The sequence below is a fragment of the Rhinichthys klamathensis genome, unplaced genomic scaffold (assembly GCF_029890125.1).
Source record: "Rhinichthys klamathensis goyatoka isolate OS25496 unplaced genomic scaffold, OSU_Roscu_1.1 h1tg000246l_1, whole genome shotgun sequence".
Classification (NCBI taxonomy): domain Eukaryota; kingdom Metazoa; phylum Chordata; class Actinopteri; order Cypriniformes; family Leuciscidae; genus Rhinichthys; species Rhinichthys klamathensis.
In genome coordinates this window covers 1072353-1091859 of record NW_026606768.1, presented here as the reverse complement: position 1 = coordinate 1091859, position 19507 = coordinate 1072353, and the positions used below count along the sequence as shown (strand labels likewise).

Here is a 19507-nt window from a genome sequence, read left to right as displayed (position 1 = left end):
TCAAACCAGCAGCTGATTCCTGTGGATACTGGATAGCATCATGTCCAGAAGACACTGTGCTCTACAATATGACAGTAAAGCCAGTTTTTTTTCACTGCCCAAGGACGAGCATGTGAAGAATCAGTGGTTAAAATTCATCTTTACCACAATACCACAGCGTACAATCCAAAAATGTTGCTCTGTTCCCTTTATTTTACCGACGACTGCTTCTCAAATCTCAGAGTTCAATGTCGGATTCGCAAAACCGCTTGCTCTTGAAAAATGGTGTTCAAAATACTTAGTTTTGAGTTTTATATTGTGTAGGTCTCCTGCTAACTGGTTAACTCACATTATTACTGTCTTACTGAAATACTTCTGCTAATCAGTTGTGGGCCACTATTACCTGAAACTGTCTATTAATGCAGATTGTCTGTCGTTCTCACTACTTTGAGGAAAGATTAAGCATGGAGCAAGATTTGTTTTACCAACGTTTATGTTACATCAGTCATTCACGCTAGAGCTCGGCTAATGTATGCACTGTTATTGATACAGTTCCCACATGTTCACCGCAATAAATGAGAAAAATACTCTGTAAATAAGTACAAGTAAAGTAATCTGTTTGTTAATGGATATGCACTTGTTAATGCTGATGTTGAGGAATTACAGTTGCAACATCTCATAATGTTCCTCAATCTGAGTAGCTTATCACTGAGAAACGTCCTGCTCGAGTCGTCCTTGCGATGGAGGTTCGGGTTGAATGACTAGTTCTTCCAATGTTTCATCATCGGACTCGCGCTCGGATTGATATGGTAAAATCGACGTCATTGTTCGTTACTGTGTTTAGTTTACGGTGTAGGAAGCCTCAGGACAGCTGACGTTGTTATGGCAATGGGTGTTTTTGTTTTCAACGCGCGCTGTACACGGTAGACCAATCACAACAGACTGAGCTGTCTGGCCAATCAGAGCAGAGTAGCTCGCGGAAAGGATTGATTCATCTGACGAGTCGTTTGAGAATCGTTGAAAATGTGGTGATGTGCAAATGTATATTATGAGAAAATGAAACAGTTTTTTGAGCTTTGATGCATGTAAACCTGTTGTAGGAGACTCCAAAACAACATTAGGAAACTTTAAAATAGCATAATAGGGGCACTTTAACTTCTTTCTCACAACGGTTTTGTGAATTTAGTTTACTTGTTACTAAGTGCTTCTGTGGACAGACCATCGTAAAACCTCTAAATTTCATGCATGTGCTTCTGTAGCTTCTCTACCACATTATAGTGTAGAAAATGTAGTGTGATAGACCACAGAGAAATAAAAGAGCTAAATCATAATTCTGGGAATTGTCTAAATATTTTGATCCTGAATACCTGCAATGCGCTGAATGACGATAAAAAGAGGCTTACGTATGGTGAGTCTTACCCTGGCACTCTGTCTGTTGGCCTTCCTCTCTTCATCTGGAAGGGGAGGCATGGGGTAGGGGTATCTCCGGCTGGAGGCGATGGAGCCCGTTGAAGAGGTGGGCGATTTGGCCGGTGACAGAGTCCTGTGGGATCAGAGAGATGTGACATTAGTACTGAAGTGTGTGAACCGGATAACAGCGTCAAGATCCAGAACAAACATGGACCTGTCACCTTTGACCTCTTGAAGAGGTCAGAGGGAGTGTTCCCACGGCAAGCCATCATCCAAAATCACTAACTTCATCAGTCCTTGCCACAAAAATACCCACTGGCTCTTACTGAAGAGTGAAGCTAGGCAGATAATGCAAGCACAATGCAGTGCTTTTGGGATGTTTAATGAACAAACATACCCGGCGTCATGTGGGCTTACAAACATGGCGGACATGATGAGGTGATCAGGACAGACACAAGTGATCATCATCACAGAGAACATGGCAGCCATACGTTGATGACATCATAGAGTGAACAAGCGACAAGTTAAGCAGCAGCCGGCATGCAGAGAGTGGACTGAGTGTGAGAGGGACAGAACCGTGAAGGAGGAATACAATACAAATATCATACAAACATAAGAGCTTTAACTACAATCAATGAGTCTGGTTTGGTCTTTTGATGTACACATACAGATGAACAAATACAAGAACCTAAACAGAGCACCTGAGTGAATCTCATATTTCAGTCCAAAATCAAAAGAAAATATTATTTTGAGTAAAAATTAATTTTACATTTAGCTGACGCTTTTATCCAAAGCGACTTACAATTGCTATATATGTCAAAGGTCGCACGCCTCTGGAGCAACTAGGGGTTAAGTGTCTTGCTTAGGGACACATTGGTGTCTCACAGTGGATTCGAACCCGGGTCTCTCACACCAAAGGCATGTGTCTTATCCACTGCGCCATCACCACCCCATTTTTTCATTTTTTTAGACTTAATGGGACATTTCTTATTTCTGTTGATTTTGAGATGAAATCTGATCTTGGTTTTGTGATATGATCATATGAAAGGCATGGATGCTTGCATCTCATGGTTATCAATGTTTACATCAAATGATTTACTGAATGCCTTTCGTCTCCTTTAAAAGACAAGTGGTGAGTTATACGACTATATTGGGATGTATGATAGGAAGATTTCTAAGGACAAACAATTAAGATTCATGATTACAAAACTCTGGATGTAAATCTTTGAAATTGTAGAAATGTTCATGCACTACTTTGCACATGACATTGTGCAAAGTGACATTGCAGTTAAATTTCTACTGTAGCTGTTCATGACACATTGGAATTGAATAATACACGTTTAGAAGATCAAAAAGAAACAAATACATCGAAACGAAAACCCTTCAAACCCTAACGCTCAGCTCTCATCCCTGAAAAATGATATTTGGTCAGGGAAAAAAACAACTGAGGAGGGAAACTGATGGATAGGGGACAGATATAATGCAGTCTGTTTTTTTTGTACCTAATAAAAGGTCCTTCAGTGTTTTTATTCACATCTTCTACCCATTTAGTAACATAATACTCTGATTTGACGCAAGGGGTTAAATACCTGCAGGAAGAGGATGGGGAAGGAGCGATGGTGAACAGAGAGAGAGAGATAGAGAAGGGAGGGGGAGAAGAGAAAGAACAGGAGAGATAGGAGAAAGAGGAGAAAGAAGGAAGTTGGTAAAAGACAGCAGCAGCACTGACATTCTTTTTGGTCCAAGATGCAGGTGAGAGATCAGACAGCAGCTCAGACTACAGCACCTACACAGATATCATATCAAGTTTTTTCGCTTTGTGGCTGGTGCAGGACAAAACAAAACGAAGACTCCACAAAATACAGCTGCTGTAACATTAGCATACAATTGACCTTAGTTTTAATTTGTCATCATTTACATATCCTCATGTTGTTGCAATCCTGTATGACTTTATTTCTTCAGTGGAACACAAAGCAAAATGTTCCTTTACATACAATTCAAGTGAACAGGGAAAGGGGTTCTGAACCTTCTGATCAAAAACGAATCTTGACAAAAATGAATCACTGTTTCCACAAAATATATTAACTGTTTACAATATTGATAATAAAAAGAAATGTTTCTTGAACACCAAACACGCATATTAGAATGCTATCTGAAAGATCATGTCTTGATCAAATAAATGCAGCCTTCGTGAGCATAAGACTTTAAACAGTAGTGTATATATTCAAATATATACAACATGCATATAATATATGTATATATATTGTTGTTTGGTATCACTGACATCAACCTGGCACAATTCTTCAAGCACTTAGGTTGAATATGTGTATGTGTGCATTAGATTTAAGAGCTATGGTAGAGGTGAATGTCAAGGAAAACACAAACTGTTTATAAAATTGCAGACCTTGAAATTAAAAGAGTTGGTCAAATTTAAAATACTACAAATTATGTGGAGAATGAAAAATAATTTGGTGCCAATACATATTCAAAACAAATTCATGCTAATTACAGACAGTAACAACAGAAGAAAAGGTCATTTTTGTGTACCATATTCACGCACCTCACAAAAACAAAAAGGGTTTCTTGTCATTGGGATCAATTTATGGAACTCTTTGGACATTGTGCAAAAAACATGTAACACGATTGTTCAATTCAATAAAATGTATAAAAAAAATGTTCTTAGAAAATAAGAAGGCAGTGAAGCATAAGAACCAATGTTTGACAAATTTGAAATTGTTAATTATTTAGATGTGAAGTAATATTGTAGCCTACCTCAAAAAAAAAAAAAAAAAAAAAAAACCTGAGCCATCTGTTTTGTGTCAGCTAAGATTATTGAAAAAAGGGGCATGAAATTCTAAGACTAGGTCTTCCTCATGCTCCTATTCAGCATTGAATGTTATTATTTTGTTGTTTATGTGATTAATATTGTGTCTGTAATAACATCATGACTGAATAAAGATTTTGAAATGAACTGAACTGAAGGTTATCTGTCAATAAAGCATTTCGATCTCTTCCTAATTTCATATGGCCTTAGATGTCTTGAAATATAGTGCATTTTGGGCTACGTTTATTATTCTTATTTGGCTTAACAGCCCCTGGTCACTGAATAGTTTAGTAAAAACGTCAGAATTCTGTTGACAGAAAGTCATTCAGGTTTGGAATGGCATGAAGATGAGTAAAGGTGACAGAATGTTTATTTTTTGAGTGAACTATTCCTTTAAATTTAGCAGAAGAATTTTTCCACAACCATCAAGCTATTCAACGTTAAAGCACATCACAGAAGTGTGACGCCACTTCCTAATGCATTTTTTAATGTCTTGCTTGAGATTTGAACAAATATTACAAAATAAAGTAGTAGTATTTGTGTAGGTCAGCTGAATGTTGTTCTTTGGTCAGTTTGTCACATGCGTTTGAAAAAGGAGAGTTCAAGTGCAGAAACAAGCGTCAAGCTGAAATCAGAATTTGAGTGTATATTGTGTTCATACAGATGAAGACGTGCAGGTCAGTTTCGGCGTGCTGTTCGTTCCAGAGATTAAACCAATGCACACATCAATGCACACCAAAAGCAAACCAGGATTTACACCAAACAGAACAAATTCATCTTGGACACACTGCAGTACTGATACATGGCATAGAGTTTAAGACTCCATGCAAAGTCCAATATCCACCCTGTGTTTCCAAATCACTCATTGTACGGTAAAAAAAACATGTCTCTATTTCAATACAAAATCTCTTACTCTGTGGAGTTGGAGCGAGGACGGAACTTCTTCCCCCTGAGCTTCTTACGGGTACCTGTGATGTTTCCTGCAGTGACAGAGGAGACAAACGTGATATGAATGCTGAGATTAATCTGATGTAAGCTCTGTCATTTAGAGCTGATGCATTTATGGATGTGTTACCTTGCCATGAGTTGCTCCTGGGTCGTCCGTTTTCACAGACGTCAGAGATGTGCTTGGCATCTGGGATTCTTTCACTCCAAGAGTGAGACAGACCGTTAGATCTTCAGACCAAAGAAAAGAGAAATTATCTTTTAAATTCCTTAAATGCAGTTACAGAGATTAAAAGGGTTCTGTATGAGGAAAACAAATGCCTGAGAAGTCACATGGGTCATTCCTACTTAGCAGTACATTTTAATGTTCCTATCGTGTATGTCTTAATATATTGGATAACATTAAACTCACGTTAAACATTAAATCGTTAAACTCACTGTTATTAATGATATCACAATATCACAATGAAGTGAACATGGGATAATTTTTCTCATGTCTCTGGGTGCTGCAATAACTTCTAATATGGAAAACTTGGCAATATATTTTCAAATAAAAGTCAAATTCCTTAATGACATCACCATCATCCAAGTGACATCATGTACTTCTTTAAAATTCTCTCTTAAATTATAACTACAGTATGTTCATTTCAAAACGTTGCAGAACTATACTGTGAAGCAGGAATGATTCGCAACACTGTGATGAGCAGAACAAACACACTGAGATGAGTGAGATGAGCATGAGATCATGGAGATGGGACACCAAAGACACTGACTTACTTAATGCCTCAGTATTAGTGGTACTAGAGCCTGATAAGACTTTGACAATAACCAAGAGAGGGACAAACAGACAGTTACAGCATTTTTGAGCCAATAGCACAAACCTGCAATGGAGAACTCATCAATGAAGTAATAAAAACCTGCAAGTCTTCAGTAAAAATTACATCCTGTACACTGGAACTGCACACTTTGTCTTAAAAAGGTCTGTGCCAAATAAAACAGGAATTATTTCATACTTTAAATAATAGAGCTCAGTCAAAAGCATGAATTGGCCCTTAAAAATAAAAAAATTCTCTCTTTAGGAGATCTCTTTAATCTCTCAGTTGTATCTCCTAGACAGTAATGAGACTAACTCCAGAACAAATGGTGACTTTGGCTCTGAGAAGTTTTATGTCTTATGCCTAGAAAGTATTTTCATGGAAACATCTGAGACAAAGTTGATACTTAAAGGGTTAGTTCACCCAAAAATGAAAATTCTGTCAGTAATTACTCACCATCATGTTGTTCCAACCCCGTAAGACTTTCGTTCATCTTCGGAACACAAATTACGATATTTTTTATGAAATCTGAGAGCTGGATCACTCCTCCATAGGCTGCTAGGTAATTGATATCTGCCGGCCCAGAAAAGTTAGTATAAGACATCGTGAAAATAGTCCAAGTGACTACAGTGGCTCACCTTAAGTTTATCAGGCGACGAGAATACCTTTTGTGCGCAAAAACAAACAAAAATAACGACTTTATTCAACCATCTCTTCTCTTCCATGTCATTCTCCTAAGATGTTGACGTAGTGTAACAGCGCAAGTACTTCTGGGTTGTACGTCAGAACGTAGGCTCACTATTGGCCGACGCTGGTCATGTGTGTGATGCGTGTGATGCAGGCCAATAGTGAGCCTATGTTCTGATGTACAACCCAGAATCGCTGCGCTGTTACACTACGTGAACTCAGTCAGAGGCCCACACAGAAGAAAATTAATAGTTGAATAACGTCGTTATTTTTGTTTTTTTGCGCACAAAAAGTATTCTCGTCGCCTGATAATCTTAAGGTGAGCCACTGTAGTCACTCAGACTATTTTAACGATGTCTTTACTAACTTTTCTGGGCTGGCAGATATCAATTACCTAGCAGCCTATGAAGGAGTGAGCCAGCTCTCAGATTTAATCAAAAATATCTTCATTTGTGAACGAAAGACTTACAGTCAGACATCTTTATGGGGAAGATCACCCTGTGAGGGTGAGTAATTACTGACAGAATTTTCATTTTTGGGTGAACTAACCCTTTAAATTTAACATAATTGAAAACTCCAACTTCAAGTCTTTTGAGCTCTCAAAGTAAACTTTCCTATTTGTTTTTAAATAAACGTTCCACTATATGTTAGCAAAGCAGGCAAAGCGATGAAGATGAAAATGGAGATGAAGCACACCTGAAGCCGAACAGAGAGATGTTTTGGCTGATGGAGGGGATAGAGGGGGTGAAAGAGCAGGTGTTGATCTGGAAGTGAGACAGGTAAGCAGACCTCTTCTTGGAGCTGCTTCCAGAGTTCGAGCTAACGCCCTGCGGCATGTCACTGTAGAGAGAATCCGCGTCTCCTGGCTTCTTCACGTAATCACCCGGAGGCATTTGACTGACAAACAGAAAAAAGTTTGCTCTGAAAACTGGGCTGGAAATATCGTCCACCAGCAAAAAATTTATCACTTAGGGAAAATATAAACACCACCGGTCAAATGTTTGGGGTCAGTAAGTTAAAAAAAGAAAAAGAAATTAATACTTTTATTCAGCAAGGATGCATTAAATTGATCAAAAGAGACAGTAAAAACATTTATATTGTAACAAAAGTTTCTACTGTTTATATTTCAAATAAATCCTGTTGTTGTTTTTTTTACTTTATATTCATCAAAGAATCCTGAAAAACAATGCATCAGTTTCCACAAAAATATTAAGCACAGCACAACATTGATAATTATAAGAAATGTTTCTTGAGCAGCAAATCAGCATATTAAAATGATTTCTGAAGAATCATGTGAAACTGAAGACTGGAGTAATGATGCTGAAAATTCAGCTTTGCCATCACAGAAACAGTTAAAAAAAATATATATATTTCACAATATTACTGTTTTAACTGTATTTCTGATCAAATAAATGCAGCCTTGGTGAACATAAGAGACTTCTTTCAAAAACATAAAAAAATCATACCTAGCCAAACTTTTGAATGGTAGTCTGCATGCCAAAATGTAGGGTAAAGTGCTTGTTCAAATTCTTAATCCAAAAGTATGAGCATTAATAATAGCCTTAGAAATAATTCAAAACTTTCCACTCCTTCACACAACACATAAAAGAACACTCATAAAATGAAGAGAAAGCTGGACAAACCGACAGAATCTTCGATGTACATCAGATTCAACATACTGACGCTGCCTGTAGCTCCTTCATGAGGAGAGCGGAAAAAACACAATTAACAAAATAAACATCAAGAGAAAAATCATAATAAAATAACAAATATATGTATGTACAATTCCAGTTTAAAGGGACATTTCACTAAAAAATGACAGTGTCTTCGTTTACTTACCCTCATATTGTTCCAAAACTGTATGTTAGGATTGTTTTCCTTCCATGGAGCACAAAAGGAATAGTTTGCAATATCTCTTAATTTTATTGAAAAACAGCTGTTTTGACGATTCTGCTGATCTTATTTTGTGTTCAGTGAAAGAAAGTCAAGTTTGGAACAACATGAGGGTGAGTAAATGATAATTGAATTTTCATTATTGGATGGACTATTCCTTTAGGGAAAGTTTAATAATGTTTTCAGCTAGTGAGACGTCTGTAGTCATGTGACTCACTTATATCCCCACGCAGAAATGCCTAGAATCAGTGCAAGGACCAGGATGGAGCCAGCAATGGCCCCGATGATGATGTTAGTAGTTACGATTCCTGTCAGAGGAACAGAATGGTTAATCTGTAGCCATGGCAACTAGCAGACAACACTGACCTGCAATCATCTGGACAAAGCAAAACTAATCTGGATGTAAACATGATTCATATTTATGTTTGATTTAGCATTTTGTTTGTTTTGTCCTGTTGACCGCATGACCAAATCAATCTGAAATAAAGACAGATAGAGACAGGAACTAGAAAAAAGATTAAGATAAAAATGTATGACTTTCTCTTTACGGAGGCTGTATGTTAAAGCCATCCATACAAATCAAATCCATGAAACAGGGTATATGACGAGGTTTATAACAACACAGCACAGCAGATACACACTGTTAGCTTTCATTCAGAAAGAAACACGGAGGAATAATGGGGTGAGTGAACGACAAAACGACAGAGAAGAAACAACAAGAAACAACAACTCAAATCTAAACTCACTGTCACTCCAGCAAAAGACATGAGCCTGTCCACAAAGAACGAGTGCGTATAAACAAAAGCCATGAAACAGAAAAATAAAAAGAGAAATTAAAAGCGTGTGAAATGTGTGAGTGGTGAATGAACTGTTGAACATGAATATGATAGAACAGAAGAATAACAGACTAATAAAAAAATGAAATTATTATATCTTGATATCCTTTTTTTTACACATTTAATAACAGGAACCATCAAATTTAGCCTAACACCCCTAACCTAATTAGATTCAAAATATTTAATGTAAGAAATAATCTGATGTAAAATGTCTAGTAAATAATCAAGAAATTCTATGCTGTTGCCAAAATAAATTAAATGATAAAATCCTTCAGTGCGTTAATATTGCTGGTGCCACGGTTTCATGTTGTGCTTAAGAAAGCATCTTATCAGTGGTAAAATCGCTGTAATGCACTGCATCACATTGCTTATTACTTACATTTTGACATATGTTATTTGTTTTATAGAAATGACCTATGAAATATGTTCAGAAGTGGCACCTCTTCTGATTCTTGCAACTTTGGTAATGAAGAGTTCACACTTGCTGGAGCCTTTACACATAACCACCATGTCTTCTGTCATCAGCTTTTTTGTAATGCGTGCTGGTAAAGGATCTCTGAGTAGTGGAACTGTGACTGGTTCTGTGCATCATCCTTTTGTGAAGTCTAAGGGAAAGTGGAAGTTTGGCCTACCTGATGTTTTGGCTGTGGGGCGCACCAGCAGGTAACTCAAAGGAGAGGTGGAGTTACAGTCCTCACCTGCCCAGCCCAGGTCACACACACACCTGAGCTCATTACTGCACACCTACAACACACACACACACACACACACAAAGATACCACAGTATTGTTTAGCAGCATTTCAACTAAATATTTTGCTTGCAGAACATGCAGGGACTTAAATCAGTGAATTGTTTATTTACATATTAGGGGCATTAAACACATATTTAGTGTTAAACAAAAAAAAATGGCCTTTAGAGGAGTTCAATCCGACCCACACCATGATTTGAGAAGAAAATAAAAATTGATTTATAAGTAGATAAGTAACTATTTAAAAGTTACTTAAAATGTTTATTTTTAATTGAATTTGGATAAATTATTATTCTCTTCTTCTTATTATTCATATATTCATAATAAAATATATTTAACTATACACATTTTATGTTTTTTTTTTAGTCAAAATGTATTTTTAGCTTTGTTCTATTGCATGTTTCAGGTCATATCATCATTTCAACTGAAGCTGGATCAGTGGGTGACACAACTGTCCCCGTTCACACCACACATAATCTCTCACCCCATGTCCGGAGCAGATCACCCTTTCATTGGTGCCAGGGCACGTGCTGAAGTTGAACTCCTGCACTGGGAGGCATTTGTGGTTAAAGCAGATGCGATCCGTCCCACATGCAGTTCCGTCCTCTACGTATCCCAGATCAGTGTCGCCGTCAATCAGCACATGCCCTCCACTGAAACATTCACACTTACTTTAGGAAAATTAATCAACACATAGAAACCTGAAGTGAGTGTCTCTGACTGTACCTGCAGTCCAGTGAGGCGCTGTGCTGGGCCACAGAGAAAGAAGTCAAACCTCCCTGTAACTCTCCTAGTCTGGGTGCTGGAGAAATGTTGGAGCAGAGCAGGTATCCACAGTTTACATCCCTGAAAACACACATGTGCACACTTTTTAAGTTAAATGATCTCACACATCCCGGACATGCTTTAATGACTCAAATGTGATCACTACTAGTAATTAAAATTAAAATAATCTTACTTAAAACCATCTCACTTGTACCACCTGACTGCTGCAGATTCATTTCGGCATTGATAGGGTTGCCATCTCGTAATTACGGTTACAACATGGCATGAACGCAGCATAAGCTTGTTGTTTAGGCTCAGGAGGAACTGTAAAAGGTGGCTGCTGTTTGTTTGTGGCGCTCTGTGACTGTCTGTCTACAAGTCTGCACAGCCTCATGAAACACGCTGATGATGTGTGATGTCTGCGCGAACAGGGTGCGGAAATACATATGTTGACAGGCAGATAGGACATCCTATCATTGCATTCGGACCGAATGCAATGATTGGACCAACATTTTTTTGGTCCTGAGACTTCCACAGAACAGAAGATATATGTACATGTTTTATTATTTAGACCACTTCTATTTTTGATTGCTATCAGGATGTGAAGAGAGTTTTAACCAGTTTTTTTTAAGTTATTTTTTTATTAAAACATATTTTACCCTTCCTCTAAGTGTAATTTTATATACATGAACCTGTCATGGAAATTCATTACCCATTACTTTCATGTAGTAACCTCTTATGCCGGTCAAACTCACTGTTTTTTACACTGAATCCAGGTGTCTTTGTCACGTCCACAGTTGCCCTTCTCTGTGCCCTCAATGTTGAGCTTCTCATAGCAAAACTTATCAGCCGATGTTGCTTCTTTTAAAACAAAAACATCAGATCATAATCACACCAGAACCACACACCAACAACAAAAAACATATTTCAAACAGCAGGAAGTGATGTCACACCCACCAGTTTTATTGTCATTAACTAAAACTATAAAAAAATGTTTTTAGTGATTGAATATATATATTAGATGAAAGACTTAGATAAAAAATACTAAATGTTGCATTGGTGGCAGCTAACTTCAACATCAAACTGAAACTGAAAGCTAAATGGAAATATAAAAAAAACTAACAAAAATGACAAAAGGACATAAATGACTAAAACTAAAATGAAAACTAAAAATATAAATAAATACTCTAATAGTATATAAATAATACTAAAATAACTGTCACTCACTCTCTCCCCAGAGGTACTTGCACTGCCTGTCCTTGGTTTTGCATCTGCCATTGAAACATCTTCCCTGAAATGAGATCAAATGAACAAAAATAGGTCACATAATATAAATTGTAACTATATTTCATATATATTTCATATTTAAAAACGCACTTGGTCTTTCTCACATGTGTACCCATCCATCTTGTGCAGGTTTGGAGGACACTGTAAAAAAAAAATATTGAGTTATTTACACTATAAATATAACATAAACCATTAAAAATTCTTCACTACAGGAAAGAAAAAGAACATGTTTATATTGTCACACTATCTGCTATTTTTAAACGTATGTAGTATGCACTATATAGTTCATATGTCATATGCTGTGCTGGTCACCGTGATTTTGCCAAGTAAGACATGTTTCTGAATCAACATATTTTGTTGACCCTGGAACAACATTTCTGTCTGAAAATTTAGTCCTAACCCTACCCCTACCCCTACCCATAACTTCTCCCTAAAATCAGAGGGAAATGAGATGTAACATTTATAACACTGATGTATAAGCACCTAACCCTGGTTGTAAACCTAAACTTCACATAAACTGGTAAACTTGTCCCTCAAATCTGATTGGTTGATTGGAATGTTGTTCCAGTATAGACTCTGTTGTATTAGTCCATTAATTATACTGCTGTAGGATGTGTTGTGCCCCTCACCTGGCTGGAGTTCCCAGAGCACATTTCCGGTATGTCACAATCATTGACAGCCTCACGACAAAGTACACCCATAAACTCCAGCTACAGACACAGCACAAAGAGCATTAAAAATCACACAAACAGAAGGCTGCAGATTTTTCTTGTACGACTCAGCGCCTACCTGGCAGTTTTTACAACAGAGGCCATCACTGCATTTGGCTCCTTGTGTCAACATACATTTCTTGCAGCAGTTTTCCCCTTCTCTAGCACACTCCTGCATAAAGACAGAAGAAAAAAACAGATTACATAAGCAGTGTCAGATTATTGTGATCATGATGTTGATGTAAGATCACTCACGGCTGGGCTTCCACAGTCACACTCCTCTCCTGCCTCCACAAAACCATTTCCACACTCTGGAGGATCCAAGAGCTATAAAATAAAAATAAAAAAAGAGAGAGAAAAAAGAACTCTGTTATTTTGCAGCATTTATTGCACTAATATTATTTCACATATATTACTTATTTTCATATACTAGTGCTGGACAACGATTAATCGCGAATAATCACATCCAAAATGTGTGTGTACTGGTTATAATTATTTTGTATATATAGATATACACATATGCATGTATATATATTTAAGAAATATTTGCATGTATATATATTTATACATAATTTATATTATATATAAATATTTTATATATAAATAACACATTTTTCTTAAATATATACATGCATGTGTGTGTATTTATATATTCAAAATAATTATACACAGTACACATTTTAATATATTTTTAAATGTAATTTATTGCTGTGATGACACTGCTGAACTACTCCAGTCTTCATTGTCACATGATTCTTTAGAAATCATTCTAATATGCTGATTTGGTGCTCAAGAAATATTCCTTATTATTATCATCAATGTTGAAAACCGTTGTGCTTTTTAATATTTTTGTGGAAACCATGACACATTTTTCTCCACATATTCTTCAAACATGAAGTTCCCAATAACAGCATTTATTTGAAATATCATTTTTGGAATATAAGCATTTACTGTCACTTTTGATCAATATAATGCAAATTTCTTTAAAAAAAACTTCCTGAATGAAAGTGTACGTATAAAACTTTGTGAAAGAGCATTCCAATTTTGTGGAAATCTGTGGCACTTTGTTTGAAGTTCTGTGGGTGCAGATTCTATGTGGGCTTAGTGGTGTGCTAAGGAAAGTAAATGCTATGAACTCAGACAGAACTGAAGTGGGTTTACCTTTGAAGGTTTGTTGAAGAGACACGCACCACCTCCACTGTTCAGAAAATCATGAAACTCTTCCACGTTACAGTCAGAAAATCTCTCGGGTAAGTAGAAGCTGTTACAGAGAACCACAAAGCACAAAAGTCATAATGCCTAATTTTCTTTGATTCATACAGCAGCTGAAACTCTATTTTATAGGCTATAAAAATTAGTGTTTGTAACACTATCAAACTCACATTAAGCTTATACTGAAAAGCAACTATTCTTACCTCAGTAACCACTTTTACATGCACATAATTCACATTTACTGCGCAAAAAAACTGACAAGCAGATTCTTTTCCCACTACTCACGTATGGAAATACTGCTTACCAGTAGAGGATTATTATTATTTTTTACCCATGTGTAGATGTAAATGAATATGGATATTCCAATCCCATATAAAAAGTATAGCATTTCTGATTATTACAGGGAAATGCCTTATGGAGATTGGTTTATAGCAATCAAGTTAAATCACGTTTACATGACACAAAATCAATATGTTTATGTAAACGTGGTCACTGTTGTGGAAAAGTTTTAACGGAGCATATTACTGTTAAAAATGATGGTCTCGGGTTAGAAAATAGGTTTAACATGAACTGGTCATGCTGAATGTAAACATCAGTCTGGCTGGCAGTGGCTATTGACTCGGTTTCATTCAGACCAGCAGAGGGCAGGACTCAGACTAACAAACAAAACACACCATACAAACACAAGGACCACAACAACCAAATTGGGTGAAAATGGAAGAATCCGTCAATTCCCTGTCATTTGTTTACAGGCAGATCTCGACCTTTTAAATATGATGGATGTGCTAATTGTAGAATCTGTGTATTTATTTCTATACTCTAAAACCAGGATTCCCAAATTTATTTTACCAGCCGAACCACTTTAAATTAAATATTTACTTGAAGTCCCCCTGAGATTTAAATCAATATTTGAAGAATTTAACACGTTTGCATGTTTTCTAATGTCAGTGGTCACAGTACATGCAGGGTAAATAAAATATTTCATCCTTTAATTTAGATTGATTTTATTAAAAAAATTATTTATTTACAATGACTTATTTTTATGATTTCATTATTTTGTAATCTTTTAATCAACTCACAAACCCCCTGCAGTTCCTTCATAGTTTGCGAACCCTAGTTTGGGAAACCCTGGTCCAAATAAATGACCCAAATCACTTTCTTTTTAGGCGAATCCTCTCTGATTCTGATGACACTTTCATAGCTTTTGCTACCCATCCACTAGACCCTCCCTTTGATGTAAATCACAATTTTCCCACTTGTAAACAGAGGTGTGGCAGTACGGTTAAATCGTACAGTATCAGGAGAACGCTGAATACTGCTTAGCCTGTATCAGCCGGGTCGCTGCCCTCAATATCCTGCAGAGATCATTCCGAACCAGTAAGCACTATTCCAATCTGTAACAATCTGCAACAATGCAGTTCAGGAAGCCTTAACCGCAGGCTGCAAATCAATAAGTGCATATCTCACATTATGCCTTGTACAAATGGTTTCTCTTCATTTACCAGACGCTGAGTGTGTTCCTGGAATATCAGGGCACCTTTTCTTACCTGCTCGAGCATTGGTAATTAATTTTAATGTGTTGCAGACATTTTCACAGGATTGTTAACAGCAGGAAGACAAACTTAAAGGGGGAAAACAGAGAACACAACATATCCTGCCACATTAACACTGGAGTTAGTGGATCAGATCGGACATGCAGGCTGCACGGAAAATAAAACTCATCAAAACATCTATCAATGGAGAGACAGATCAACATGAGCGTGTCTGTCTGAAAGGCCATTGATACTGGTGTTAATAACATGAGCCGTGAGAGTGTGCTGTAGCTTTCAGGAAATGATGGATATATATATATCAAAAACAACCCAACTACAACATATATAAGTGCATGTTGGAACCACAGGACTTTCTCATACTCAGAAGTTTGGACTTTTTGTCCCAATAGTCCCATATTCTCCTGATGGTGAGAAAGAGCTTAGCTTCGTGTGGTGATTACAACACTTTTTCTCTCAGTTTATGAACTTCTACAAATGATATTCAAGTTTGAAGGAGTTGTGGAAATGTTTGCATTGATTAAAAAAAAGTGAATGACTAATAAATGTGTTCTGAAACATGACTTGTGAAGAGAAGAAGTCTTTTTTGAGAAGCTAAGCACACAGCAAGACGGAGGGTGAACACATACTGAGAGTGCTGGTGTGAATTTCAGCTAACGTCCTGTCAGTAAGCCATTACATATATCAGATGACAGGTGTCAATCACTTTTGTCACCTTAATTCTGATTATCTAATTGTATTATAAAAGAGTTTTGTGTTTGAAGGTAGACTGTGTGTGTCTCACGCAGGCTTTATGACATTTGGCATTAGCGTGAAATCATGATTGTTCTGTTCTGAGTGTGAATGACTGCAGACAGTTTTAAACTGTTTAAAGGGGTTATATCACGGAAAATGAGTTACATATTATATATGTTTCGGAACTCAAAAAGATTGGAACTCATTCCAAAAATTTTTTTTTTTTAAACTATGCTGCAAAAACAGCTAGTTATGAAATTTTCATGGTTATTATAACCACACAAGGATGCCAAGGTGTTCATCTACTTTATTTTGGCACATATTGTATTTTTTTTTTTTTTTTTGCAAAAAGGCTTTTATTTAATTCAAACTATATTGGACCAAAAAATTGAATGATCAATTTTTTTCAAAACTATATTGGACCCCCCAAAAATGTTTAAGGGACAGAGAGAAGGTGGAAAATACTGAAAGCTACTATTATAAGGAACAAAATAAAAGATTAAAAATGCATGATATGACCCCTTTAAAATGAGAGGATCCCAAAAATCCCCTCTTAATGAAACATGTCCCACTATGAGCTGTCGGCCGAATTAAAAACCAGTGAAAAAATTTAAGAGAGCACACAGGAAACTGCAGAATGTTCCAACATAATGCACTTCCGCCATATTGCACTCTTGACTGAATAAAATTAAGGCCATAATGCTATTAGATGGAGTGAGGGGGGCGAGGCTGAAGTGACTCAGCAGCTGACTGGTCGACAGGACACGAGCGAGTAGCATGACACAGCCAAGCGTCTGCTCACCTGCTGTCCCATTCGGGAACAAGGGGAAACGCAAAAGGTATTAAAACACATGGATAAAGACAAACCAACACACACAGACGCACACTGTGACATGAACAAACACCTATGACATCACACGTATCTGATCACCTCACATCACGGCATTTCTTGCATGACCACTGTGAATTTTTTTTTACCGTTTTAGGCATAAATACTAATTATCAGTTGTGCTTTGCTACGTCTGATCATTCAATTTTTCACTTTGACACTGACAAACACGGTTTGTGAATATTAAGATTACTGAATTTGAATCATGAACAGTGAAATGTCAATGTCCACATGTGAAATGTCAACAGTGGAGAGCCAAAAATAGAAAATTGGACTAATATGATCAATAACACTTTCTCATTAAATGTTGAGGATATTGTGTTCTAATTTTACACAGGAGTTCATTGGTCAGTCTCACAAAAACGTCTTATATCAAAATATCAATATCAAAAAAACAAAACAAAAAAACAACAACAATGATATATATATATATATATATATATATATATATACAAACAGGAATAAGAATTAGGTTATTTTTGGCATTACAGTAATAAGAATTGATTATAGTGTGAAATGTGATTCTGAAATGTGCATATTTTGTGGAAGGTTTTGTGAGATTCACCCTCGCAGACTGTACTGTTAATCTGCCCACCCATCAACAGTCTGTGAGGTTCCCATGAAAATGAAAACAGGACACAGAAATGACTAAGCACCGAGACAGATGAATTGAGATGCCAAATTATTTACTGCCACCTAGTGGACTTTCATGAGAAATAGCATTTAAATCAGTCTCAGTTTCTTACTAGCTGCCAGTTAACAACATCTGATGTGACAGAAAGCGTTATGGATCAGCGAGTGGCACAAATTTGAAACACTGTTACTTTGACTACATTTAATGTAACGTTATTAAAGCAACAAAACACAGGAACACAGACTCAGCACAAAGCATGACAGGCTGTTTTAGTAAGACTAATATGCATTTCCAATAGGGTCTCAAAACTTAAGTGAGTTATGTGTGTTAGGAGATCTGGGAAATCAGCTTTATTAGAAACTTACCCAACATCATCCATTATGCAGCCAGACCATTTATCTTCACACTTGCACTCCCCTGTGTGGGAAAGACGGATTACAGTGGAAAAACTATGAGAGTCTGTGTGAGTACTCCTGTGTTTACTGCCAAAGTACACGCATGAAAAATATAAAGGTTAGAATGAGAAATGAGAACACTCACCGTTTAAAATGCGTTTCTTATCAGAAAAGATGCCGATATTTTGTCCCAGTGACTGAGCGAGAGTTATGGCCATTTCCTTTCCATACTAACAAATCAGAAAAAAAAACACCCAAATAAAATACCTTTGATACTGACAAACAAACAGATTAATTTTCATTACTTAAAAGCATCTTCCATAACCACAACCACAAACCTCATTGACTCCGCCTCCTTTAGTGAGCGAGCAGACTCCGCCCATGTATGAAGCTCCTCCCCAATTACTATGGAAACGGTTGCCCCTGGAGGCAGACAGAAAACTCATTAGAAATGTCCTTTCACTTGATCATAAAAATAATGTCTGCTGTGTGTATGTGTGTGTGTGTGTGTGTGTGTGGGGGGGGTTTCTTTTTAACTCACGAGAAAAGGTGAACGGAGTCACACTTTTCTTTAATAAAGTCTCTTCGGTACTTCATAAACTCTCGTAATGTCACCATGGGGTCATCGTTGATGTTAAACCTGTTGTCTGCCGCCCACGTTTCCATTGCAACCAAGACAATTCTAGTGTTGAGTTGCTCTTTGAAATACTGAAGATACAAAAAGATGATGTCTTTATTAACAACAGGGGAATAAAGAATTGCATCTCTTCCATGTAATTCTGAATCCAAAGGACACATGTGACGACTGCAGAATGATTGATCTTTTTTTTTGTTGTTCTTTCTAGAGCTCATTTGACATAATGAACAACAGGCTGAAGCAACCAAATGCCAGCTGCCTCTCACGAGAGAGAGAGAGAGATGGAGGAATGTTTATGGGACTGTCAAGGGGAGACAGACTGACAAACAAGCAGATAAAGCAGCTCATGACAAGAGTGTCAGCCTGCTCTATTTGTCTTGAGAAACTGATGAGGATTAGCCTTCTGCAGTTATAATATTATCTGTTTAATACATTTGCAATGTAAGTTATTCTGGGTTCAGACCACAATATCAGCCTGATTTTGGCATGATCCATTTGACGTAGGGTGTCGCATGTAGACGCAAGAATCGATAGTTTTATCTCATTCCGATCGTT

The 19507-nt window shown here is 36.9% G+C and overlaps 1 protein-coding gene across 4 annotated transcripts in view; it reads right to left on the bottom strand.

Annotated features, from left to right (window-relative positions):
* adam22 (ADAM metallopeptidase domain 22) overlaps positions 1 to 19507 on the bottom strand; it is a 61389-nt gene that overhangs the window by 2550 nt on the left and 39332 nt on the right. Inside the window, exons 11-31 of one of the 4 annotated variants that reach the window (XM_056266168.1) lie at positions 18857 to 19023; positions 18654 to 18738; positions 18461 to 18545; positions 18286 to 18337; positions 14062 to 14161; positions 13156 to 13227; positions 12980 to 13072; positions 12820 to 12900; positions 12281 to 12331; positions 12131 to 12194; positions 11659 to 11764; positions 10865 to 10984; positions 10623 to 10791; positions 10022 to 10133; positions 8771 to 8861; positions 8304 to 8357; positions 7357 to 7557; positions 5289 to 5389; positions 5127 to 5193; positions 2892 to 2978; positions 1399 to 1522 (exon numbers count right to left, since the gene is read on the bottom strand). In XM_056266168.1, coding sequence (XP_056122143.1) covers positions 1399 to 1522; positions 2892 to 2978; positions 5127 to 5193; positions 5289 to 5389; positions 7357 to 7557; positions 8304 to 8357; positions 8771 to 8861; positions 10022 to 10133; positions 10623 to 10791; positions 10865 to 10984; positions 11659 to 11764; positions 12131 to 12194; positions 12281 to 12331; positions 12820 to 12900; positions 12980 to 13072; positions 13156 to 13227; positions 14062 to 14161; positions 18286 to 18337; positions 18461 to 18545; positions 18654 to 18738; positions 18857 to 19023 — 2082 coding nt within the window. Of the gene's footprint in view, positions 1 to 1398; positions 1523 to 2891; positions 2979 to 5122; positions 5194 to 5288; positions 5390 to 7356; positions 7558 to 8303; positions 8358 to 8770; positions 8862 to 10021; positions 10134 to 10622; positions 10792 to 10864; positions 10985 to 11658; positions 11765 to 12130; positions 12195 to 12280; positions 12332 to 12819; positions 12901 to 12979; positions 13073 to 13155; positions 13228 to 14061; positions 14162 to 18285; positions 18338 to 18460; positions 18546 to 18653; positions 18739 to 18856; positions 19024 to 19507 lie in introns of those variants that run through there. The other 3 variants (XM_056266165.1, XM_056266166.1, XM_056266167.1) reach the window with 3 other exon arrangements.